The sequence below is a fragment of the Humulus lupulus genome, chromosome 2, assembly GCF_963169125.1.
Source record: "Humulus lupulus chromosome 2, drHumLupu1.1, whole genome shotgun sequence".
Lineage (NCBI taxonomy): Eukaryota > Viridiplantae > Streptophyta > Magnoliopsida > Rosales > Cannabaceae > Humulus > Humulus lupulus.
Window position 1 is genome coordinate 48,087,888 of NC_084794.1, and position 27,025 is coordinate 48,114,912.

The 27,025-nt window shown below is 36.7% G+C and overlaps 1 protein-coding gene and 1 long non-coding RNA gene across 3 annotated transcripts; one reads left to right on the plus strand and one right to left on the minus strand.

Moving 5' to 3' along the window:
* Window positions 1-391: 391 nt before the first annotated feature.
* Window positions 392-8,292, plus strand: LOC133817765 (protein BLISTER-like). Of its 2 annotated transcripts, XM_062250365.1 has the most exons (13): window positions 392-678; window positions 867-1,392; window positions 1,626-1,745; window positions 2,116-2,181; window positions 3,572-3,648; window positions 3,841-3,908; window positions 4,271-4,384; window positions 4,750-4,913; window positions 5,062-5,130; window positions 5,289-5,438; window positions 6,429-6,525; window positions 7,188-7,737; window positions 8,062-8,292. In XM_062250365.1, exons 2-12 carry the CDS (start codon window positions 1,156-1,158, stop codon window positions 7,205-7,207), a joined length of 1,182 nt encoding a protein of 393 aa, XP_062106349.1. In that variant the 5' UTR covers window positions 392-678; window positions 867-1,155; the 3' UTR covers window positions 7,208-7,737; window positions 8,062-8,292. The 2 variants fall into 2 exon arrangements, with proteins under 2 accessions (XP_062106349.1, XP_062106350.1); XM_062250366.1 differs by lacking the exon at window positions 2,116-2,181.
* An 8,732-nt stretch (window positions 8,293-17,024) lies between these two features.
* Window positions 17,025-21,249, minus strand: LOC133816014 (uncharacterized). The gene is made up of 2 exons (XR_009884957.1): window positions 21,102-21,249; window positions 17,025-17,281 (listed from the first exon to the last, which is right to left on the minus strand). It is a non-coding gene; the product is annotated as an uncharacterized LOC133816014 (long non-coding RNA).
* Window positions 21,250-27,025: the final 5,776 nt, after the last annotated feature.

A 27,025-nucleotide genomic window follows, 5' to 3' on the forward strand; every position in this document is an offset into this window, starting at 1 on the left:
TCAAAAGTTCTAGAATTCCATCCTGATCTCAATAACTCTCAATTTAACATCAAATAAACATTCTTACTACCCAATAATTGATCCCGTTATGACAAACCGCTAATCCATGATGTAAGACAATCTCATGTCGAATAGCTCGAATATATCTCCATAATAATGGAATCTCTTTAACAAATCCCAATATGCACCCAAATTCACAAATACACCTTTAACGGGCCAAATTATCAAAATATCATAATACTCAAATGTGGACTCACATGTATGCAAATAACATCATATCATAATATAATTCACATATACATGCATACACTACACCAAACACCCATTACCATAACACATCATTATAATAGTATTTAAAAAGAGTTATTATATATGAGAAAAGTTTCAGGCGGCAAGGTAAAATAAAATAGTGCATGTTTTTTCTACAGTAACTCCCATTTCCCCTATACCCATCTCTTCAATCTTTCTCCATCGGCAGTTTGACCCATTTCCCCCTCTCCCGATAATGTGCGAGGACTCTCTTCATCTTCGGTGACGACCTTCCACTTTATTCCATCGACATCTTTCATCTCGACAGTCGTTCACCCTGTTCCAGCCCTCCATCGACAACTTTCTTCTCAACCCCACTTTCTAACTCAAGGACACGGGATGAGTCTCACAGTTCACTGAAACCGTAAGGTAAATGTCTTAAATTGTTTAGTTTATATTTTGAAATAATTTTGATTGTCAAATTATATGCATTTCTGGTTTTTATTTCGTAAAGAATCTGTATAATATCATGTTATTAGCTTGTTGAGGTTTTTATTTCAATCTTAGTATAACGTTTGTGGTGTTGTTAATAGCTTCAGTGTCGTTGCTTTCGACAGGTGTTTTAGCTGCCCAACCGAACAATACCCATCATCAAAAGAAGCTCAGATTTGGGTCCAATGGTGAGTTTAAGATACAACAAGTGGACTTTCTGTGGTGGAAATTTACATTGAACAATACCCATCAACCGACTTATTTACAGTGAAAAGCACAGGTGGAAATTTAGAAGACTCTGACTTGGGGATAAGCAAAAGGGGTCTAAAACAGCTGCATGAGATGTTTAATTCAGAAGGAGCAATGCAGTGCCTAAGTTGAGATGTTTAGTCCAACAACTTGAAATCAAAGAGCATGGATATCCTAGGATCGTCTCCTTTTGATAAGCCATCCACATATTCTGAAAGTTTAGGTCGACTTTCAAAGCTTGACTCCCATAGCAATTCATATGCATTTGAATCTTCAATGAGTTCAGTTTCTGATAGTATCGTGAGTGACCTGCCAAAACCATCTGTATATGAAAATGGCATGGAGAGGAAACATGATTTTTACTTACCTAAGCATAATGAAGACTTTACAGCTCTGGAACAGGTACCCCTGCTTTGTTATTTCTAAATAATTTAGTGTTCATTGGTTCTCCACCTGGGAGAACTAGTGGCTAGGTGTTTGTTGTTTTCTGTCCTCGGTTGTTGTTTAATTCTTGGTATTGAAAAAGTATAGTTACAGTCAGTTTTTTCTTCCCCATAAGAAGCTCTGGTTTAAGTTCTTAGTGCTTTTCTTTTTTGGTTGTCTTTTTTGCTCATATCTTGTTTTGATTTACACAGCATATTGAGGATTTGACACAAGAAAAATTCTCCTTGCAACGTGCACTTGAGGCCTCTCGCGCTTTAGCAGAGTCATTGGCTTCTGAAAATTCTTCTCTTACAGACACATATAACCAACAGGTCAGCTTGCAAATCATGATTCTGCAACATTGCAGTTATAATCTTTTGCATCAAATTGTTCGGGGTTGAAAGGATTTATGACGCAGTTGCTTTATAATGTTACTTGTTTGTGTAAATTTATCATTTTTAAAGTCATGTATAAATACTCCAATTTAATTGTCCTGTTTTTCATTTTTATAATAATTGTAAAATCTGATTTTCTGGAAAATTCAACTACTTTTAAAGTTGTTCCTTGAGTTTAACGGAAAGCTCTGTGATCAAATTTTAGAAACAAGTATTTTGTGGCAGACGAATTGTTGTGCACTCTTTCAAATTATAAATTATAATACTGCATTCTATCTAAATACTATCATGTCTTTTTTCTCTCCAGCGGGGTGTTGTTGATCAACTAAAATCTGACATGGAAAAGTTACAGGAGGAAATCAAGGCCCAATTGGTTTGTACTAATTCTCTCCTTAATGCCTCTGAGGCTTAGTATTTAGTAATTGTTTCTTAACATTTTCATGTTAGAATTCCTGATGACTATGGAAGGATGAAATCTTTATGAAATTTTTGTGCGGTTGCAATATTTGGATTATTTCATTAGAGTGATGAGGAGAATTTTTTAGGATAGTTGGAGATTTTTTTTTAATATTTTATTTTTTTAAATGTAATAGATTTAAAGATTGGTGATTCCTATGAATTTCTTCTATTCAGGATTTTGGGGTTTTTTTTATAGGAGTAGGGATGTTATTTGACTTGTGGATCTATGTTCTGCCTTTTCTTTTTTGCCAACAGAGTACTGTTGATATTAGGGGGCATCTTGTCATGTTACCTTGAAATCTTTTATATTTTATTTTTAATAATGTCTCTTGTGTCATTTACTCAAAATATATGATTAAGTAAACAACGAACTTGGGGAAGATTTTGGAATTCACGTTTTAATGGGTATACTGAAGAGGTAGCTTCAAATGGCTATTGTTGTTTTGTCGAAATGGCTATTGTTGTTTTGTCAAAAACTTTGTGAATTCAACAAATGTTAAATCTTTCCCATAATTGTAAGGGAAGGAATCATTGTGTACCACAACTGTGAAATAAGTTAAACAAATAAGTGATTGACTTCAGATTTCTGTAGAGCACATAACAATGAGGTTAATAGATAAGGGTTGGTGGCTCAGACAAATTTTAGGTGTATGCTGTACATATCATATTTGATGATCATGATTCCCTAGATATGTGTCAAAGCCTGTTGTGAAAATAGGATTTCTCATTCCACATGGCTTTCCCACCTTCTTTGAGTAATGCAAGTGCCATTATATACTTTCAATTACTTAACCTCCTATTTTGACTATGCTCTATTACTTGTTCTATCATTGGGTCGTATGCATTTTGACTTTATTTTCACATATAGATGGAACTTGAGGCTGTTAAAAATTAATATGCAAATGCACATCTAGAATGTAATGCCACTGACGAACGCTCTAAGTTATTGGCTTCAGAAGTAATCAGTTTAGAGGAGAAGGTATGGTGCTCCACTTTTCTCTTTTTTTTTCTTAGAAAAGTGAATTTTATCCGGTATGGATTGCTGTGAAGGAATTTGTTTTGTACCTGATGAAATGTAGTTGGTTGGAAATTTGTGGCAATTATATTATTATTTATAAACACATTGTGTTTTGATTTCTATTTCTCTGCATAGTTTATGCTCTGTACTTTTCGATATTTTAATTACATTTTATAACTATGAGGCTATGACTATGTGTGAGTGGTTGTTGAAGTATATCTATGACGCTGAAAGTTTTCATGCTTAATGTTTTTTAACATGATTTTGTTCTCAATTGTTTGTGTAGGCACTTAGACTGAGATCTAGTGAGCTAAAGCTTGAGAGGCAATTGGAGAACTCACAAGCTGAAATCTCTTCATATGAGTGTGCTATAAATATTTTTTTTTAGTTGTGGATGAGATTTTGTGATTTGTGACTTGCTTGTTTATGTTTTTTATTTTGTCAGTTCTTTGGCAAGATACATACATCTTTGTGCTGAATAACCTTTCTAATGTTACTTATTTTTATATAATACAATTCTTTCATGAAGTAACTGTTGAATATAAATTGTTACAGAAAGAAATTGTCTAGCATAGAGAGGGATCGTATGGACTTGCGGTCAACTATTGATGCTCTTCAAGAAGGTTAGTGTTATAATATCATGAATTAAGGTATCACTTTTGTCACTTTATATGTTAGGTTGTGCTACTAATTTATGCCAGAATGAGAGTAGAAAAAGTAGGGGTTGATGGCTGCAGTGTGAACCAAATTAAAGTTTATTGAAACTGCTTTACAAATTCGTATTTGTGTTAAGGACAGTCAAATCTGGTGTAAAGATGGCAAAAGGGAACAAATTATCTGGAATTAGGAAAGTGTTTATTTAATTACTTGAAATTTAACCAAAACTTAGTCTGAAAATATTCTGATTGTTCTTCTATTATGTGAATTTACACCGACACTGTTCATGTTATTAATACTTATTCCTCTTTTGTTGTTATTTGGGCAGAGAAAAAGCTGTTGCAGTCCAAGTTACGCAAAGCTTCCACTGGTGGAAAATCCGTTGATGTTACCCAGAGTAGTACACATAAGAAAGATGAATCTACTTCTACCGAAGATTTAGGTAATAATTCTTACTTGGGACTCTTATTTTTACTCTGAGAAGTCTCTCTGGGATATTTCTTGTGATTAAAACTTGATTAATATGCAAAAATCAGTTTTGCTAATTCGTGCCTGTGGTATTTATGCTAGTCAAGAACTGGTCTTGATTGTTAAGGCTAAACAGCAGTTCGTTGTCCACTTGATTTGTACATCTAACCTTTTATTGTAGGGTCAGGTGGGAAGTCTAGTTAATTTTTTTTTTTTATCTATCATACTATGCTATATTGTCATTAAGAATAATTGTATATTACTGGTTCATATTTATCTTTTACCTTTCCCTCATTCGGGTTTAAGCTTACTAGTTTGAATCTATTTGAATCCACACAGAAAATGAAGATACCATTACCAATACCTCGAATCAGGAAGTGCAGGATACATCTTTTATTGGAATTGATGCCTCCAATTTTTCAATGTTGCCTGACAATGGCTATTCAAATATACCTCCTGATCAGATGAGAATGATTCAAAACATTAATGCATTAATTGTAGAGGTACCATCTATCTAAACATTTCTTGCATGATTTGTTATTTTTCTGCTCAAAAGATTTACTATTTCGAGCAAAACTAGTACATCAGATGATGTTTGTTTATATCATTATTTTGCTAATGAAACAACTACTGTACATTTTTTTCTTGCAGTTGGCTATGGAGAAGGAAGAGTTGGTTCAAACTTTGGCGTCTGAGTCATCTCATTGTTCTCAGTTGAAGGTAATGCAGATGTGATTTTTATTGTTTCTTTGTTAAATTGCAGTAAGCTAATTTTCTTTTACGTTGTTGGTATTCAATTCATGTTGTATCTGGAGACATGGTTAAGCAAGCACACGCTTGGACTAACATATCTGCTTATGCTTGTTCAATGAATGAAGGAGTTGAACTATGAGTTGACCCGAAAACTTGAAGCTCAGACTCAGAGATTAGAGTTTTTGACTGCTCGAAGTATGGCTAATGAGAATATCTCTGCAAGACAACCTGAGGATGTCCGTGAGAGCATTCAATATGCTGATGAAGGTGACGAGGTACGTATCTTTTTCATCTTTCTTAATAACTATGGTAAACAAATAGAAGGAAAACTTAAATGGGCATTGTGGAAAAACTGTTTTGATTTTGATATTTTCACTTTAATTGTAAACGTGTTTAATTTATTAAGTATGTTTGACAGTGGTTATTGTAAAATAAGTTGCATCAAACTGGTGGATTGTGTAAATGTGCATCTTTCGGTTCGAAAATGGTTTTATGGTGCCCTTCAAACCATAATTTTGTTGGTTTGTTATGTTAATATTTGTCTTAACAAAGATTTAGTTAACTTGTTATTGTGTTAATAACAGCACTAAAATCTAATAGATTTAAAAAAAGTATTATGTTTGGTAAGTATTAGAATGCTTTAGGGAGTTTAGTTGATACAAGAGGAATTATCACTTTAAGCATATTTCTTTTGGCACAATAGGTCCTGTTTCGATCTTGAACTAACTCACTCTACTTAATAGGCCGAAGTCTATTTGGTAATGTTTTTTAATAGCCAGTAGCATCTTAAGTTTACATGGACAAATAATAGTCTATAATAGGACTTAATTGCTAGGATCTTAAGTTTACCTTTTTCAGAGTTGTAGGTGTATATTGGATTGGAGTACTAGGAATTTTTAAAACCGTTATGACATAGGTAAGGCAAGTTTAGCTTTTGAAAATTGACTCAATGATAAGAGTGGCCAGTGTAATTTCCTCTTAATTATGATTCATTTTCTTCTGAATGTAATAAACTTGGGATAAGTTTCTATAATAAGTTACTTTATGTGTGTCTTTTTCTTAGAATGAACCTAATTGTGAGAGAGTACATGGAGCTCTTTGTGTTTGTTTATATTGTTTACTTTGACATAATTTACATTAGTTTGAAGGGCCTATGCAAATTCTTTTATGTCTCAAGACATGTTACATGTTATTAGTTTTGTACTCCAGATTAGATTTGTATTCAAAATAATTTAGCCTTGTAATAATTTCTTTCTTGGATACAGTATGGAAGAGGCAAAAAGAAAATTTATGCTTGTAGCACAACAACTTGCACAGGCTTTCAAGCTGTAATGACCGAAGAAGAGTCAGAGAAGTTTAATGGTAGTTTAATGTGACACAAAAGTTTAATGAAACATCAATTGATCTTATTAATTTAAGTATTACTAGTAAATAGTTGTTTAAATTTGATTTCAATTTGGCTGGTGCCTTGTTACTTAATGAAATTCTTTGATGATATTTCTTATGAAGAGTCTAAACATGTGCTCTAACTATCTTTGATAGACAATGCTCTATTGAGGTTAGGTTTCTTCATTCATGTTTTGTCTAGTGCAACTTAAGCGGTTTATTCATTTTAGGCTTGTTGTTCAGAAACTTTAACCCAAGGATCCTGCACTAGCAATTAAAATCATTGAAGAGAAACCATTCGTTTAAGCAGCTTTTATTTACACTTTAATTGTAAACATGTTTAATTTATTAAGTATGTTTGACAGTGGTTATTGTAATCCTAGTGATGACTAAGTGATTATAATGCATTTATATAGTAAATACAAGAGGTGCACAAGAAAGCAAGGTAATTCTAGTGATGACTAAGCTTCGACTCTGTTGTATGAACTTACTTATGTCAATATGATCTTCTGCTTTAGTGGCAGCTATGATTATGGTAGTGAAAACATTTGATAACTACTGAATTTAAATTGGATTTTTTTTTTTGTCGATAATAGATACTTGTGACAGATTTTGAATTCTTTAGTTTGGACTATTAGGAACTGATGTAGTGCTATGAATGTATGGCCTGGTTGAGACAAGCAATGCTTTCAGGGCTTTATACAAGGCATTCTAACATCATCTGAACAGGTGGGCTTTTTATTTCCCTTGTGCACACTATAAATGATTAATGGAAAGATTGTAGTACTTTTATTACTACAAATTTTATCTGTTAAGTGGTAGCTGCTAGATCTGTTATGATTTTCTATGAATCTGTTAGTCTTACTCTAATTTTTAGCTCATTATAAGTGATGTATTCTCTTTTTCTATTTAACATTTCAATAAAGTTCAGTTCATTCATTCTCTATCCTCTCTAATTTTCTCATTCACTTTCATTTCTGAATTTAACTGTTTGTTTTGTGGGAAATTCATATGCTTAGATTTTTCTTTCTTAATAAGCTCATATGACCATGTTAGAAGACGAACTACCAACAAAAAGATGACTTTCATCAACCCTTGTCAAGGTATAAAGAAGAAAGTCTTCTGTTGTGCTTTAGAATTATGCACGAACTACCAACAAAAAGATGACTTTCATCAGCCCTTGTCAAGGTATAAAGAAGAAAGTCTTCTGTTGTGCTTTAGAATTATGTTGCTGAATGTTTCTTTCATTTTCATTAAGTTTTAGGTATTGATAGAGTACTCTGTTTGGCAGTGGAATTTTTTCTTCGTTCATCTCTTAGCTTATTGTTTTAAGTTGCATGTTTTGTTGCTTCAGTCGTTTTGCATGGTAGTACATCTTGCTATACCCTGTTGTTTCGTCAAGTTTTGGAGTTATTACAAATTTAATTTAAACTTTATATGCTTAGAGGTGGAAACTAGCTTAAGTCTTATGTTCTTAATAATAAAAGGACTTTTTTTTTTTACAATGTGCAGGTATATTGAGATGATTTCTTTGAAGCAATTCTTGACAACATTTGTAGTTGAGGTCTTTAGAATGGAAAAATGTATTTCACTAATTTTTGTATACATTTCTTGTTTTGTATTTAGTGATAAAGGAATTTGAATTGGGCATAAATTATGTTGTAATATGATTTCTTAAGCGTAGACTAGTAGACTAAATATTGTAATTACATTTGAGTAATTAATAAAAATCTATTTATGTTACCTTATTTGACTTCAACTTTCATATTTGTTTTCCTAGTTTTGTATAAGTAAAAAAAGATTATGTTTCTCTAAGCTAATATAACACGTGTTATACTAAAGTGTAGTGTAACACAAAAAAAGTGTTATACTAAAGTGTAGTGTAACACAAAAAAGTGTTATATAATCGACTATAAATAACATAATTCAACACTTATCTATATATTAAAATAACACAAAAATTGTGTTATCGTTGACAGTACAATAATACATCTGTATAACACTGATAAAGTGTTAAGTAAAGTACCCTGACCTATGATAACATAGTCGGTCTTAACACATCAGAAAGTGTTATCGTATGTTTTGATAACACATTTTCGGTGTTATTAAAAACATTTTTTCTTGTAGTGATATTATCAATTAGTGGCATAATTAAGCAAGTATGGCCCTCCCAGCCTTCTAATCCCGCCATTAAACCACATCGGAGAATTTGGAACATTACACCATTAGTCGTCCCTAATGTACACCATTAGGCACATTTTATTAGGGACGACACATCAGAGGCGACATGTCGCCTCTGATTTTTATCAGGGGAACTTTTATGGTTATTAGGGGCGACATTTGTTGCCCCTAAAAGAGAATTTTGTTGTACTGAATACCGCAAAACGAGTCTGACTGAGTATCAACCCTTAGACATCTTTAGTAAGAAGAATATTTAGCACAATGAAGTCGTTCATTTCCTTTGATCAAGGTAATAACTTACTTATATTGCATGTCCTAAAACATATCTCGAGTTTCACATATTTATGGCACGTTTATTAAAATGTAATTGAAAACAACATAAATCAATGGTTGAAATGAATGGATATAATATATAGAAGATTTGGAAACATTATTATTCTATTAATTTATTCATTAAAATTGACTAGAAGGGGAATGAGAATCATTTTATATTGTTTGCATAATCAAGAAAGGGAATTGGAATGCTTAAATTGACTAAATTGTCTTGTAAAAAGAACATATATTTTTTATTTATTAAATTTTTTTTTAAAAAAATGAATAAAAAATATTTATAAATTTCTATAGAATGGGTAGTATGTATATATTTATATTTAAAAATGCTATAATTACAATATGTTGCACATAAATAAAATATATTTAACCTAATCAATATCAAATTTTAGACTTACAAAGTTTGACTCTTTAGAAGATAATGGAAAACATTTCCCATTCTTTTCTTTTAATTAATATATGTGGATTCCACTATTCTCTTATTTTTAAAATTTAGTGTATAAGTAAATATGAATCATTAACATGAAAGTCATTTAGGATAGTATTGGAGAGACCTCTAAAACAAGAATGGATGTACTGTTACTTCTCTTTTCAAAGAGAGTATTGGAGAGACCTCTAAAATTTTATAAATAGTTCCTTCAAGTAAAATCATAAATATTTATAACAATATTAATCTCTTTTCCATTATATTTACCAATAAAAAATCTAGCTATAGTGATATTTTTTTTATAAATGTCGTTATCTTCCAAACCCTTTTGTTTTCTTGTCACGTTATCGTTTTCTTTCATCTGTCCCACATTAGTCAGCAAGTTGACAAAAATCTCATTATATATATAGTCTTTTCCAAAGTAGCTGGACTTCTTTTTCTTTATGAAAATATAGCCACATATTTATAATCCATTTTATATTTGCATGGTGTTTTATTTAAGATATACTGTCTGTTAATTAACTTTTAAATAGAAAATAACAAGGGAATTTTTTAGTAACTCATTAGATTGGTTCTTTTTCAATTTGCAGTTTAACCTAATCTGTTATTGTCTTCAATCATTTTAAGGCAACTAAAAACAAATCTATTTTTTATTTTATCAATATTATGCCACCCAAAGTCATATTTTAAAATGTAACTACTAAATATCTTAGAGTTATAAAATAACTGAAAGGTAACTTCCATATATTTTATTTAATTATTTTTACAAATGTAGGTATTTGTATAATTATTTTAATTTTGACCGTATTTTTTTTTCGTGATTATTGTTTCTTACATGGTAGCTAGAAGCAAAAACATTACCACTACTAACTGATCAATCCCTCTATTCTTAAGTAATCATCCCACTTTTACTTACATTAATGGATATAAATTAAACACACAATAGTAACATGCGATATCATCCGTAGTACTAGATAGCTAGTACGTACAGCAGAACGTTGGTTCATAGTTTAAATGGCAGCGGGGTACGAACAGGCAATGGCAGCATTGGGTACTTCGAATAACAAGATCTTTTATAGGCCTTAGTCCAACTCTACCATTCTCTGCATGCACCAAATTAATTCAAGAAAACACATGTTTATTCAAACACTACAAGAAAATAGGGGTTTTATGACTTTATTTGCGAGACATTGAAAGTCTACAATGTCACCCAATTGGGAAGACGTTGTAGGCGGAATCATGGTAGGTATAGGTCTACATCTCCCATTAGGAGAAGTAGGAGACTTCCCACGTCTCTCAGTGGGAGAGGTTGAAAGTCAAACGTTGACTTCCACCATTCCGTGGCCTCTCCCAAATAGAGGCGCCAGCCACAAGCTCCTGCACCCAATGCCCCGACATTGCCTCCCAAGCGTTGTGGCATTGCCTCCCAGCAGCCAAAAACCCCTGTTTTCTCCCATCGAAACCTCGTTTTCCCCCCTTTCAATCCTTCCAAAAACTTACTCAAACATCTCCAAATCCAAAACCAAGTATTACCACAACACAATCAACATACCACCAACAAAACCCAAACAAATTTTCTCAAAATCCTCCATGAATTCCCAACTAACCACATCAAAATCTCTTGACTAACAACCTTAAGAAAAATAGAGTATAGCTTAAATTCATGGGTGAATTCTTACCTCAAGCTGGGTTTGTGTCCTCTTCAATGGATGAACTAAGTTTATAAACTCCAATCCTTGATTTCCTAGCTTGTTCTTCAAATTGAGGTCAAGAATTCCAAAGAAAAATGAAAGAGAAGGGATGTACGGGATAAGGGAAGAACTTGCTCTGTTTTGGTAAGCTTCTACAATCTATAAAGCTGATATATATCTTAGGGGTGAAATGACTATTTTGCCCCTAGGTCATTTAAAGGTTTCTAAGGACTCCCAAGGGTAAAACCGTCCTTTTCTACCTATTTCATTAATCATAATTAACACCCTTCAATTCCCGCTATTTTCGATATTCTCAAATGCCAATAATTCATATCTCATTACCCTTTAATTCTCGGTAACGCTCTAATCACCAAAACACCTCAAGACTCACCCCGAGTCCCGAGCTTAAGCCTGTTATGACCAAGCCGATAGTTTATAATCCAAGATCGTCTCATGCCAAATAGCTCTAACAAATCCACATTATAATATGGCCTCAACAATTAATCACAAGCATGCACCAAAACATACAGATATACCCTCAACGGGCTAAATTACCAAAATGCCCTTACAATCAAATGTAGACCCACATGCATGCATTTAACATCATATTATAATATATTTCACATAGACATGCATATAATCATTTAATGGCACAATAAAACAATTATGGCCCTCCTGGACTACTAATCCAGCCATTAAACCATATTAGGGATTTTGGGGCATTACAACTATCCCTTCCTTACAGAGATTTCATCATCCAAATTTACCTGAACAACTCTGGATACTGACTCTGCATATCTGACTCCAGCTCCCAGGTCGCTTCCTTGACCTTGTTGTTCCTCCACAATACCTTAACCAAAGGTATCGTCTTATTCCTGAGGATCTTGTCCTTTCTGTCAAGTATCTGGACTGGTTGTTCCTCAAAGGAGAGATCTGCCCCAAGCTCCAGATCTTTATAGCTCAAAATATGATTCACTTCAGATACATACCTCCGAAGAGCTGAAACATGAAACACATTATGCACGACTGACAACACCGGTGGCAAGGCCAACTTGTAAGCCACCTGACCAATCCTTTCCAGGATCTCAAATGGACCTACAAACCTAGGGCTCAGCTTGCCCTTCTTCCCAAATCTCCTCACCCCTTTCCATGGTGAGACTCTAAGGAAGACATTGTCTCCCACTTGGAACTCCATGTTCCTACGCTTGGGATCTGCATAGCTCTTCTGTCTACTCTGAGAAGCGAGCATCCGAGCTCTAATCTTGTCAATGGCCTCACTGGTCCTCTGAACTGCCTCAGGACCTGAGTATCTCCTTTCACCTATCTCATCCCAATGAATGGGAGATTTGCACTTCCTACCATACAACATCTCATAAGGTACAACTTCAATGGTAGACATATAACTGTTATTGTAGGAAAATTCTATCAAAGGCAGATACTTAATCCAAGATCCACCAAAGTCCAGCACACATGCTCATAACATGTCTTCCAATATCTGGATCGTCCTCTCAATTGCCCATCTGTCTGTGGATGGTAATCAGTATTGAACTTTAACTGCGTTCCCATGGCCTTCTGTAAACTTCCCCAGAACTTGGAAGTAAAAGTGGGGTCTCGATCTGACACGATCGACCTCGGCGCTCCATGGAGGCGCATGATCTCTCTCACATTGAGATATGCGTACTGGTCAACTATATATGTAGTCTTCACTGGCAAGAAGTGAACTGACTTGGTTTAGCGATCCACTATAACCCAAATAGAGTCATGCTAAACAACAGTCCTGGGTAATCCCACCACGAAATCCATCGTGATGTCCTCCTATTTCCACTTTGGGATATCTAGAGGCTGCAATAACCCTGCCGGTCTCTGATGCGCAGCCTTGACCTATTGACATGTCAAGCACTTAGCCACATACTCTACTACATCCCTCTTCATCCCCGGCCACCAATACAACGATCTCACATCCTGATACATCTTCATGGTGCCTGGATGCAAAGAGTAAGGTGTAGAGTGAGATTCATCCAGAATCTCCCGCCTCATAGCAGTGTCTAACGGAACACATATCTACCCCATTATACCGCAGCAAGCCTAAATCAGACATTGTATAATCTCTGGATGCTCCAGCCAAAACATCCTCTCTGATCTTGATCAGCTGTGGATCACCCAACTGACCCTCCTTGATTCTCTCCAACAGCGTAGACTGTAGCGTAATATTGGTCAATTGGCCCACCAGCAACTCTATACCAGCTCTGGTCATATCATCTTCTAACTCTCTGGCTATCAGCCTTGCACCATAAATCTGCCCCGGACCCTTCCGGCTTAAAGCATCAGCTACCACGTTGGCTTTTCCTGGATGATACAAAATCTCACAATCATAATCTTTTACTAACTCCAGCCAACGCCTTTGTCTCATATTCAAATCTTTCTGCGTAAAGAAGTATTTCAGGCTCTTATGGTCTGTATAGATCTCACAATTCCCCCCATAAAGATAATGCCTCCATATCTTTAAAGCAAAGACTACAACCGCCAATTCCAAATCATGAGTAGGATATCTCTTTTCATACTCCTTCAACTGACGTGAAGCATAAGCAATTACCTTCTTTGACTGCATCATAACACAACCCAAACCCTGATGAGAAGCATCGTAGTAAATCACAAACTTCTCCTGATCTGTCGGAAGACTCAGAATCGGAGCTATAACCAATCTCTGCTTCAGTTCCTAGAAGTTGTTCTCACATTTTTCTGACCACACAAACTTCTGATTCTTGCGGGTCAGCTCAGTCAATGCAATAACAATCTTTCAGAACCCTTCCACGAAACGCCTATAGTAACCTGCCAATCCAAGAAAACTTCTAACCTCAGAAGTATTCTTTGGCCTTGGACAATCTCTGACTGCCTCATTCTTCGCTGGATCTACCTTAATCCCCTCCATACTGTCAATATGCCAAAGAAAAGATACATGAGATAACCATAATTCACATTTCTTGAATTTTTCAAACAGTCTATGTTCCCTCAGTCATTGTAGAACCAACCTCAGATGTTGCTCATACTCTAACTCAGACTGAGAATATACTAGAATATCATCAATGTAGATGATCACAAACTGGTCCAGATAATCCTTGAACACTCTGGTCATCAAATCCATAAAAGCACCAGGGGCATTAGTCAATCCAAAAGACATAACTAAGAACTCATAATGCTCATACCTAGTTAGAAAAGCAGTCTTCGGTATATCTCCCTCCTTGTCCCTCAACTGATGATAACCAGAACGAAGGTCAAATCTTTGAGAAAACCTTCTTACCTTGCTACTGATCGAACAGATCATCTATCCTTGGCAAAGGATACTTGTTCTTGATTGTTAACTTATTTAGTTCTCTGTAATCAATACACATCCTCAGAGAACCATCTTTCTTTTTCACAAACAGAACTGGCGCTCCTCAAGGTGAGAAACTAGGTCTGATAAAACCTAAATCCAACAGTTCTTGCAACTGTACCTTTAATTCTTTCAACTCAGCCGGGGCCATTTTGTAAGGTGCTCTAGACACTGGCTCCATCCCTGGTGCCAGTTCTATCCCGAACTCAATCTCTCTGTGTGGTGGCAACCTTGGAAAATCTTCTGGAAACACATCCAGGAATTCACAAACTAATCTGGTCTCTTCTGGTCTCACTAGCACGACTTGAGTGGTGTCAACCACACTGGCCAAGAATCCAATACAACCTCCTTCCAATAGATCCCTAGCCCTCAAAAAAAAAATCATAGGTATGCGAGGTCCATTCACAGTACCAACAAACACAAAAGGATCCTCACCTTCAGGGTCAAAGGTGACCATCTTCCTCCTGCAATCAATGGTTGCCCCATATTTCACCAACCAGTCCATACCCAATATCATATCAAAGTCAATCATAACCAACTCTATTAAATCCACTGATAACTCTCTGCCCTCCACTGTCACTGGCAAAGATCTGACCCATCTCCTGGATACCACTATTTCCACAGTGGGTAATAAGGTTCCAAACCCCACAGCATAAAAATCACAAGGTCTACACGGTCTATCAATAATACTACTAGCAACAAAAGAATGTGTAGCACCAGAATCAATCAAAACATTATAAAGGGTTCTAACACTAAGAATCTGACCTGTAACAACTGAGGGAGAAGCCTCAGCTTCTGCTTGTGTCAATGCGAACACTCGAGCTAGGGCCGAGCTGTCCGCTTTCCTGGGTTCTTCTTTTCCTTCCTTAGGGCAATCCTTCTTAAAATGACCTACTGCTCCACACAAGTAGCAGGCCTTTGCACTACACTCTCCCAAATGACGCCTCTTACATCTAGGGAATTCAGGACAAGTCTTCCAGGCTTCACTACCACCTTGACGACCCATTGAAATACCACGAGGCCGCCTATCAGGACCTGGAACTGGGAAGGTATCAGGAGCCTTCCTCTTCTGATCACTGAGCCTCCACCCCTACTTGAACCCACAAAAGGAGAACTTGTTCTCCTAAATTCCTTTCTGGCTGCACTGTCTCGCCAGATCTTGTTCTCTGCACTCTTAGCTGTAGTAACCCCTGCCACAGTGGTAATATGAACATCACAGGCTAATCTAGGCTGTAGCCCCTGGAGAAACCTCTCCCTTCTGGTCCCATCAGTGGGCACCAGCTCCATGGAAAACTTTTCCAATCAATCAAACTTCAGGGCATACTCAGTCACTGACAAACTCCCCTGAAGTAACCTAATAAACTCCTCAGATTTTGTAGCCCTGATGGCATCGTTGTAGTACTTCTCATTGAATAGAATCTGAAACTCGTCCCAACTTAGGGCATTGATGTTTCTGGTTTGGGATATAACTTCCTACCAAATTCGGGCATCCTCCTGAAACATATATGTGGCACAGGCCACCCTTTCATTACCAATCACCCTCATGAAGTCCAGGATGGTGGTAATCATGCTCATCCATTGCTCAGCTTTAGCATGGTCTGCACTACCTTAAAAAACTGGAGGTTGCTGCTTCCTGAACCTTTCATAGAGAGGCTCTCATTTATTACCAACCTCAGGCAGCTGCTGGCACCACTACATGAGGTGCCTCAAATACACTGGCCACTGTAGGAGCTTGTTGTTGTCTCAGGAGGCAGAGTTCTTCTCCCTACCTCAACACTGTAGCCTGCAGAACGTTAAATAACTACTGCCAGTTTGCAGGAGCTGGCTATGGAATCTATCCCTGGGCATTCTCTTGACCCTGCTTATTATTATTCTGGCCAGTTGATGTATCTGTCTGTCCTGGATTCATTCTTATCAACTTATACCTTGCTGAAACAATAGTCAGTATGGCTAGTCAGGTAGTGATAACTAAACCTCTTGCCGCCTTACGGTCCAAGAACAAACAGACAATTATCATATTCCACAGTCATACAAATATACAAACAGATACATGATAATAACATTTAGCACTTAACATGTATCAAATAATAGTTCAATATCAACAATACTAATAAGTATGTTCCAACAATTTCAGTACTATTTAGCACACGGTTGCTGAAGATGCAGTATTCAGGGCACAGTCTTAGCATGGTGACTCATGTAAACAGGTAAAACATTTATACTATATTTAAGTAGTTATACATATAACTACATAAATAGTTACCAAACCATGAGTCGAGCTTGTCTTCAGTGGTGAGTGTACATGCCCACCCAGTTTACAAGAACCTTAACTTTGGCACGCTCTGATACCAAGTTGTAACGCCCTGATTACCCCAAGACCATTACGGTGAACTTTGAACCGTGAATTTAACTCGCTAATCGAGTTCTTTGGTTAAAAACATGCTTCTAGGTGCTATTAATAGGTTAAGATGGAGAACCAACCAAAAAGAGAGGATATATTTTATTTATAACATAAAACTGTTCATGGGCCCATAAAAACATTTACAAGTTATTTACAATGCAAAATGGTCATTACAGTTTGAAATTTACAACTTGCCGATCTAAGCGGCAAAATAGGGTAAACCCCTAGTTCCTCTGAGAAATCCTTTGCCGTGGTGGTCAAGCGGCCGCATATGTACACAACACCACCTAAGCTTTCGACTCACGGTTGGGTGAGCTTTTCTTTCCCTTTACCTGCACCACATAGCACCCATGAGCCAAAGCCCAGCAAGAAAACACAATAATGCAAGTATATAATATCAAATGATGATCATGACAATCATACAGAGCTTATAGCTCTAAATAGATGAGTGATTTAACACTTGAGGTTCTGGTAAACCATAATGAGTGACTTACGAAAAAGTCATTAGCTTCAATAGACGAGTGACTGATGGGTAAGTCACTAGCTTAAACAGATGAGTGACTGATGAGTAAGTCACTAGCTTAAATAAATGAGTGACTGATAGGTAAGTCACTAGCTTAAACAGATGAGTGACTGATGGGTAAGTCACACGGGGCTCGACATCCACAGCCATGTGACTAAATAGTCACTGTGGCTCTAAGTAACTAGCCTTTGGCTAGACAAGCGCTTATAGTATTCATCGAACATGAGGTCGGTCCGGCATTAACGCTCTTCTGAGTCATTTAATTCAGATGTCGATTAGATCTAATCTTTATTGGCTTGCTTTGAACACGTTGAGGCCGTTCCTAACTTATGAGTCAGCACTGTGTGACCAGTGCCCAGTACCACTGCCGAACTTGACTAATGAGTCACAGCTTCACAGTTGATACTGACACCTTTGCCAATTCTGACTATTCAGTCAGCGCCATACACAAGTGAGGCCATGAAAAAAAACACATTTTTGGCCAAAAAAGCACTTAAGGGCCGCGACCCTACTTCCACCATGCCACGACCCGCCTCCCAAACAGAGGCGACAGCCTCAAGCTCCTGCACCCAATGCCATGGCATTGCCTCCCAAGCGCCGCGACATTGCCTCCCAGCAGCCAAAAATCCTTGTTTTCTCCCATCAAAACCTCATTTTCCCCCTTTTAATCCTTCCAAAAACTTACTCAAACATCTCCAAATCCAAAACCAAGTTTTACCACAACACAATCAACATACCAACAACAAAACCCAAGCAAATTTTCTCAAAAACCTCCATGAATTCCCAACTAACCACATCAAAATCTCTTGACTAAAAACCATAAGAAAAGCAGAGTATTGCTTAAATTCATGGGTGAATTCTTACCTAAAGCTGGGTTTGTGTCCTCTTCAATGGATGAACTAAGTTTATAAACTCCAATCCTTGATTTCCTAGCTTGTTCTTCAAATTGAGGTCAAGAATTCCAAAGGAAAATGAAAGAGAAGGGATGTATAGGAGAAGGGAAGAACTTGCTCTGTTTTTGTAAGCTTCTACAATCTATAAAGCTGAGATATATCTAAGGGGTGAAATGATTATTTTGCCCCTAGGTCATTTAAAGGTTTCTAAGGACTCCCAAGGGTAAAACCGTCATTTACCACCTATTTCATTATTCATAATTAACACCGTCCAATTCCCGCTATTCTCGATATTCTCAAATACCAATAATTCATATCCTGTTACCCTTTAATTCCCGGTAATGCTCTAATCACCAAAACACCCCGAGACTCACCCCGATCCCTGAGTTTAAGCCTGTTATGACCAAACCGATAGTTTATAATCAAAGATCGTCTCTTGCCAAATAGCTCGAACAAATCCACACTATAATGTGACCTCAACAATTAATCACAAGCATGCACCAAAACATACATATATACCCTCAACGAGCCAAATTACAAAAATGCCCTTACAATAAAATGTGGACCCATATGCATGCATTTAACATCATATTATAATATATTTCACATAGACATGCATATAATCATTTAATGGCACAATAAAACAATTATAGCCCTCCCGGCCTACTAATCCAGCCATTAAACCACATTAGGGAGTTTGGAGCATTACAATAATGCATAGAAATTCTAGCTAACTTCCTTAGTCTAAGTAAAATAAAGTGTGGGGAACTTCTCAACGAGCCTAGAATCACAATTAAACATTCGTCTTAAAATCATGTAATATTTCACATGCCCAAAATACATACCCCACGTGTGCATGGGTCATGCACACGTGACACCAGTTGCACCACAACTCTATTCATGCAACAATGTCACATAGAATCATCAAAGAATAATGTCAATTCTACTAAGAAATTCTCAATGATTTTAAATTAGAAAACATGTATTTAATTAAATAACATATATTTCAGCATAAAAGTGAACTTGCATGTAACATGCATACGTGGAACGGTACTTAAAACTAGCGTTGAAGTTTGAATTATTTGTTCATTTATTTTCTTGTCAATTTCACAAAAATTCAGGAACATAAAATAATAGCCAATTGTTTATCACCACTTTATTCATTTAAATATACATTTGATATCCATAAATTTTATTACAAAAATTTAATTTATGAAGAAAAAAATTCGTTAGTCCTAATTGTATAAAATAATAATCTCATTTACTATTTTTAATAATAAATAGTAAAGTGACAAAATTTTGTAATTAATTGTAAAATAATTAATTTGACATGGTTAATTTATTTCACAAAAGTCCTTTTGTTCTTGGCAATTAAAATAAATATTAAAATGTGACATATCAATTTCTAAAAAAAAATAACATTTCTAGAATCACAAAATTGTACATTTAATTCATCAATATATAAAAGTTGAAAAATTCAACTATATTCCCATTTATTAAATATATCCGTTGGTCACCCTTTAAAAATAATGTTACTTAATTGTTTTGTAAATAAAAAAAATTGCATAAAAATATATGAGAAAACACCCATTAAAGTATGAAAAAAATCACATTTTTCATGTACATAGGCTAAGGTTTAATTTACTTGAGCATATGCTTTACTTATTTTATTTAAAAGACATTTTCTTTTAATAAACCGAAAATTCCAGCAACCATTTTTATTACATTAATTTCCTCTTTAACAATAAAAATGTCTAGGTTCCATCAGAACTTAAAAAAAAACCGCATGCACTTGATTAATGAAAATACTTAATTAACATATGAAAACCACTCTTTTGTTGTCTTGGTTTTAAAATATGCATTTTAAGTTATAGCTTGCTTTCATACCAATTCACTCACAAATTACATATTTAGAGTTGACAAAATTCAGCAAACATAAGTCCACCTACAATACTAGCAAATACTTAACATTCTATACAACAATTTAACAAATTAACTTAGCATGGTTTTACACTTTATGCATATTAATATTACAATTTAGAATGCAAATTAATCAATACAAAAATCAAACCACTCTAAACCCTACCATACTCATAAGGCTGAAACCCACATAGTCTTATCTTTAAAAATGTTACAAATAGACATATCATAGTAAATGGCTTTTAAAATAACATCAAGGAGGAACCAAAATTTTATTTATTCATTTTAAAACACTAAGGCTGAAACTCTATATCACAAACAATTGATAGAACAAATCAATTAAAATAAACATTAAGAATCAAGCACAACTTGTGACCCTAAATAAACATCGTATAACCTTCCCAAACCATAAACAAACATACTTACCATGTTTCTAAAAAGAAAGCATCAAACTACAGATACAATTTTCGTTATTCAAAATAAAATCTCTAATCTACAACAAAGCAACGACCCATCCAAAACTAAGATCCATCATGCATATATCTTGTCAAAACACCAACCAATATAACAAAACCACATAAAAGGAATCAAACCATTAAAGAAAATCATAGATAAGAGGAAACCCATTACCTTCCTTTACTGTTGTTCAAGAACACAAGAGTAAAAGAACACTAGAGCACAAACCACATTGGATACGCTAGTGAGATTTCATAACACACCACAACAAAGAGAAAAGAAAACGATCTTAGGATTGAGGAGAAGAAACTTAGACTTTTGGGATCAAACAAAACCAAAGATCAAAATCAAGAACCATACCTAGTACAATTTTGAACCCCTTCACTTTCTTCTCCTCCATCTTCCCTTTTCTTTCTCTCTGTACCTCACACACTCTCCTTCTCCCTTCTCTCAATACACGGCAGCTAGCCCCTTACAAATAGCCTCTTCAACATTCTCTTTTTCTTGTAAAAATCCTAAGAACTATTACCAATAATAGGAAAGGAAGAAATGGTAATTACTCCCCATTTTAACTCCTCAATCATTTGCATTGATAACCAAAGATAGACTTGACAACCAAGACAACCTAAAATGGAAACTACAAGCTCTCCCTCTCTCCCTTTCACATCCACACACCTCTCACCATCTCTCTTTCTTTGGTCGACACACACACACACTCTCACATCTTTCCCAAATTGACTTAACCAAAATATCTAGAATACAACTAATGTCTATAATTCACATAATACTGCATTAAATAAAATAATGAAAGAAATCCGTTCCCATTTCCCTATCACTCCTCACGCCTATTCACTCTCAATTCTTTTCATTTTCCTTTTTTTTTTCTAAATTAATAATAAGAATAAATAAATAATAGAAAAATATACACTATGCATGGAAACTAATGCATGCTCACCATGCATACCATGCACAAACATACACACAAGCACTAGGGTGCATTTCTATTAATCATGCATCTTGGTGCACACAACCAAATCTCATGAGTTCACAATTTAAAACAATTAACAATTTTAATTTTACATAATTTCTACCAAACAATTGAAACAATTAAAAGTAAATTTCTAACACTTAACAATTAATAATAAAATAAAGCACAAAATAAAATAAATAAATAAATAAATAAATTGGTGCACTACACAAGCCTCGAGCCCCTAGTGCCCCAACTGTACTTTTTTTCTTTTCTTAATTCATATCAGTAATATTTATTGATTTATTATATATATTTATAAGAAACAAATTTTAAGTTATAGGAAAAATTGATTATTGTGATTTTTTTTTAAAATTAGATTTTCAATTTAATGTTTTATCTTTGGTATTAATTTTTTATGTTTAAAATGTGTATATTTGTGATTAATATGTTGTTGATGTTGTATTTTCTGATTTAAATATTTTGTTTGGATAATTTAATTTTTTTGGGTATTCTAATTTTTAAATGTTATGCCACCCACATTTTTATAAAATTAATGTTTATTTTCTTAGTATCAAAAATATTGTTTCTTATTATTGAGAGGAAAAGTAGTTATTTTAAAAAAAAGTATAAGCATAATTCAGATTTAGTAATATGTAATATGGCATAAAAAAATTAAATAACAATTAAAAAATAAAGTTAATCAAACTTCCCTTTAATAATGAAATACAAATAAAAAACAAAAGTTAAATTGGACTTAAAATTTAAAGTTAAGAAAATGTCCTGAATTGCAAAAAAATAATTAATTTGAACATTAATAAATTTTAATTGAAAATAATAATTATTAATTAAATAAATAAATATGTAAAATTTTAATTAGAATTAAAAAATAGTAAAAATGATAAAATAATTAATTAAGTAAATAAAGATAATTAATATTTCAATTATAATTATAAAATAAAATTAATAAATAATAAAATAAAATTAAATTAAAAATATATTTTAATTAATTAACAATTAATTAAATAATTAATATATTGAATCAAGAAATAAGTAAACTATATTGTTATACCCAGATTTCGAGCCATGTTAAATGTGAACTCGAAAGCTGGATTCGCAGCGAATGAACTCGTAAAGTCTGAAGTATATTTCAAGACTAGATATCGAGCCTGCAAAGCTGAGACGACTTCGAATATGATGGCCCTGAAATTCACACGATCTCGAGGGGTAGCACCCGAGATGGATCTATCCTCAGGGATGACCTCGGTTAGGGGTTCCGAGCCTGACGCGCATATGATCTTGAAAGCCATGTGACCTCGGGAGATGTCATTAGCTCGAAAATTGATGAGAGACCTGGGAGAATAAGGCCTTGTAGATATTTGATAATAACCTTGAACATCTACAAGTGTTGTCCACAAGAGACGTGGTCTACATTTATTACTGTAAATCCCCTAAAATCATGGGATATTATTTGATTAGTTATACGCCCCCTGGTCTTCAGGGGACGTTTCCTTTTATATCGGATTACAAGTATTTAAAGCCATTTCATTTATTTGCACAGAAAGGGTAACTGCCCAAAATATGTGGGATAGTATTCTGTATTCTTCTCTATAAATAGAGAGGTCATGCACCATTGTAAAGGACCGAATTCCTGATTCTGGAGAGAAAACTTTGAAGAATTCATACTTGAAGAATTTTCAGAGATCATCTTGAGCTTAATAAAAAAGTCTCGTGGACTAGGCAGGTTTAACTGTTGAACCACGTAAAAATCGTGTTTTGAATTATCATATTTTTATTAGCCATTACTAGTTATTGTTTACGTGCTCTTCTTTCACTGTTGACGAAAAACGGCGTCAACAGTTTGGTGCTTTCATTGAGAGCCTTAAGCATTTATTCCTGAAAAAGTCATGGCTACTAATAATCAGAACACACCTGAAGAAAATTACCCAAGACGTCCTGGAAAATAGCCAATGGAAAACCCGGATGTTGAAGAAAGAAGTGGATCTTCCGATTCCCGGGGACCACCTGCCCCACCAAGGGATGAGGATATGTATTACAATCCTGAGCGGTATGTCCCCATTGTGGAACTTGAAAAACGGCAATTGAAGAAGCAATTGGCAGAGGCCAACAAACAGAATGAGGAGTTGGCAAGGATAGCCGCAGAGGCGCAGGTGGCTCAGCCCCCGCCTCCGCGCGAAAACCAAGTCCCTTCTCCAAGGGACGTACATGTTCCTCCCCGTAGGCCTCGTGGGCGTCCACGAAAAGATGCTGCCACAAGGAGGCCGGCTCAACCTCCGGCACCAGCAGAGCCATCCGCTCCACCTAGGCCCCAGAGGAGTACTCGGGCTCGGGCTCGGGCCCCGGCTAACCCGCCTGTGGAAGTGCCTGCAGGAACTGAGAACAACCGAACCCCTGCAGAGGCTCGGCCTCAGATACCTGGGAGCGCACCAAATGCGACTGACCCAGAAGACAAGGAAACGGGGAGGCTTTCCAGGAGCGGAGAGGCGCCCCATTTGAAAAAAGTCAAACATCTCGGTCTTGCACAACGGAGACGAGGCGACATGGAAAGAATCCATCACGAAATAACCAGGCGACGAGTTTTACCAGTGATGAATCTGGAGATACCAGGTCGGTCAGCAAGCATGACCGAGGTCGTAAGAATATTGGAAACCGCAGAAATCGTCTCGACCTGCGAGAGCATCTAAACCAAAGTCGAGGTAATGATGACCCAATAAATCCGGACCTGAGGGATCGCTTGAATAGGCGTAGAGATCCCTTGCGGAGATGCGAGCCTGGGATTATGATTGATGATAGCCGATTCCAGACAGTGCCTCTTGTGGACCCAGTCCAAGAAAGAATCGACCAGCTTGGAAAGGCTTTTAGGCTTTTGAAAACCGAGCGAAGGAATGATCGATATGAAGACTCTGACGAGGAGCTCGAACGTTTTCTCCCCATATTTCCAATACTCCATTTCCTCAAGGGTTTCGAATCCCTCACGTCCCGTCGTTTGAAGGAAAGACCGACCCGTGTAGTCATCTGAGCACGTTCAACACCATAATGAGAGACAGTAACGTGGGTTACGAGCTCAGATGCATGTTGTTTCCAGCATCATTGACAGGACCTGCCAAAAGTTGGTTCGAAAAATATAAGAGACACTTAATAACTTCTTGGGAGCAGTTGTCTAAAGACTTTAAGAAGCAGTTCAGAGCAATGATGGGAGTCAGACCAGAGGCATCAACCATAACTAACGTTCGACAACAGCCGGGCGAAACACTAAAAAGTTACTTAACAAGGTTTAATCTGGAAGTCGCCCGAGCTCGGGACGTGGATGACAGTGGGCACCTAATGGCTGTCCGAGCTGGTGTAATGCCGGGAAGTGCCCTTTGGGACGACATGCAAAGAAAACCAGTAAGGTCCATAACCGAGTTTAACAGACGAGCACAGAGGTTGGTCAATGTAGAGGAAGCGAGGTCAACGCTCAATGCGACTTCCCAGCCCGAAACTACAACAATAAATGTCAACTCTGCCTCAACCTCAGTGGACCCAGCAGCTCCAAAGCCTGTCACGGAAAACCCCTCCAAGAGGAAAAAGAACGAAGGAAGTAACCCCGAAGTCGAAGGAGGAAAGAAAAAGAAAGGGGAGTTATATTTCTCCGTATACAGAGTATACACCGAGCTCAACAAGTCTTGGGAGAACATATACCTGGCTAATGAAAACTAGGTCCCCTTTAGGCGTCCGGACCCGATGAGGAATCAAAAATCTAAGAGGGACTCCAGTAAGTATTGCCGATTTCACAGAGACACCGGGCATACGACCGACGAATGTCGACAACTGAAGGATGAGATTGAAGGATTGATCTCGAGAGGTTACTTCCGGCAATATGTCAAAAACCAGAGTACTAGTCAGGCGGCCGCGAGCCAGAGAGTAGCCGCGCCTCCAACGACACAAAACAATAGTTCCTGAGCTCGGGAAGAAGACAAGCCCCCGCCGATAGATGGAGAGGATGTAATAACCATCTCAGGAGGGCCTCATCTCGCGGGAGTGGGCAGGAATGCCTAAAAGAGATATGTTAACGAGCTGAAGACTGGGGACGGGCCTCCTTATGAACCCGAACCTAGGGCTCCAAAAAGCCAGAAGATTGAAACACAACCAATAACCTTCACTGAGGAAGACGCGTCCCATGTCTAGTTTCCTCACCACGATCCGCTGGTCATTACTCTTCAGCTGGCCAATAAAAGGGTCCACCGAGTTCTCATAGATAATGGGAGCTTAGTCAACATTTTATATAAATCAACCCTCGAGAAGATGGGACTCTCCCTTCGCGACCTGAAAGCGTGTGCAACTACTTTGTACGGCTTTTCAGGAGAAGGAACCGCCTGCACGGGATCCATCAAGCTCCCCGTGACCTTGGGAGACTACCCAGTCTCGGCAACCGAGATGATGGAGTTCGTGGTAGTAGACTTACCATCAGCCTACAATGTGCTGCTCGGGAGACCCGCCCTGGTTGGGCTGGGGGCAGTTTCATCAGTAAGGCATCTGGCCCTTAAGTTTCCGACCCCTAGCGGGGTCGGAACATTGAAGGGAGACCAATTAGCAGGGAGGGAGTGCTACAACATCTCCTTGAGAGGAAAGAAACAGACGAGCGCACAAGCACTTGCCATCATTCAAAACAAAGACGGAACGATCTTAGAGGTTGACGAAGAGATTGATCCAAGGATTGAGGAGAAAGTTGACCTTGAACCTTTAGAGGAGCTCGAAGAGATTCAGCTCGAGGAATCCGATCCCTCGAAAAAGGTGAAGGTCGGAAAACACCTCCAAGATGAGACAAAATAGCAATTAATTTTCTTTTTGAAGAAAAACAAGGATGTCTTCGCATGGTCGCATTCGGACATGGTGGGGATAAGCCCGAATATAGCAAGCCACGCACTGAATATAGACAAAAGCTTCCCCCCGAAGCAACAAAAACGAAGACAGCTGGACGAAGACAGAAAGAAAGCACTAAAGGAGGAGGTTGACAGGTTAAAGGCGAATCGATTCATTAGAGATGCCTTTTAACCTGACTGGGTAGCCAATCCGGTGTTGGTCCCAAAGCCCAATGGGACGTGGCGAACCTATATTGACTACTCAGATCTAAACAAAGCTTGCCCGAAAGACTGTTTTCCGTTGCCAAGGATTGACCAGCTCGTTGATGCCACAGCGGGGCATGGCCTGATGTCCTTCATGGATACCTATTCTGAATACAACCAGATTCCCATGCATGCCCCCAACCAAGAACATACGAGCTTCATCACGGATAAGGGGCTATACTGCTATAATG

What these genes read in the sequence shown, in the direction of transcription:
- LOC133817765 (XM_062250365.1), top strand. Translation starts at nt 1,156, where the DNA reads ATGGATATCCTAGGATCGTCTCCTTTTGATAAGCCATCCACATATTCT. An exon ending in TTAATGCATTAATTGTAGAG is followed by an intron (nt 4,914 to 5,061) that starts GTACCATCTATC and finishes TTTTTCTTGCAG; the next exon opens with TTGGCTATGGAGAAGGAAGA. An exon ending in ATGCTGATGAAGGTGACGAG is followed by an intron (nt 5,439 to 6,428) that starts GTACGTATCTTT and finishes TCTTGGATACAG; the next exon opens with TATGGAAGAGGCAAAAAGAA.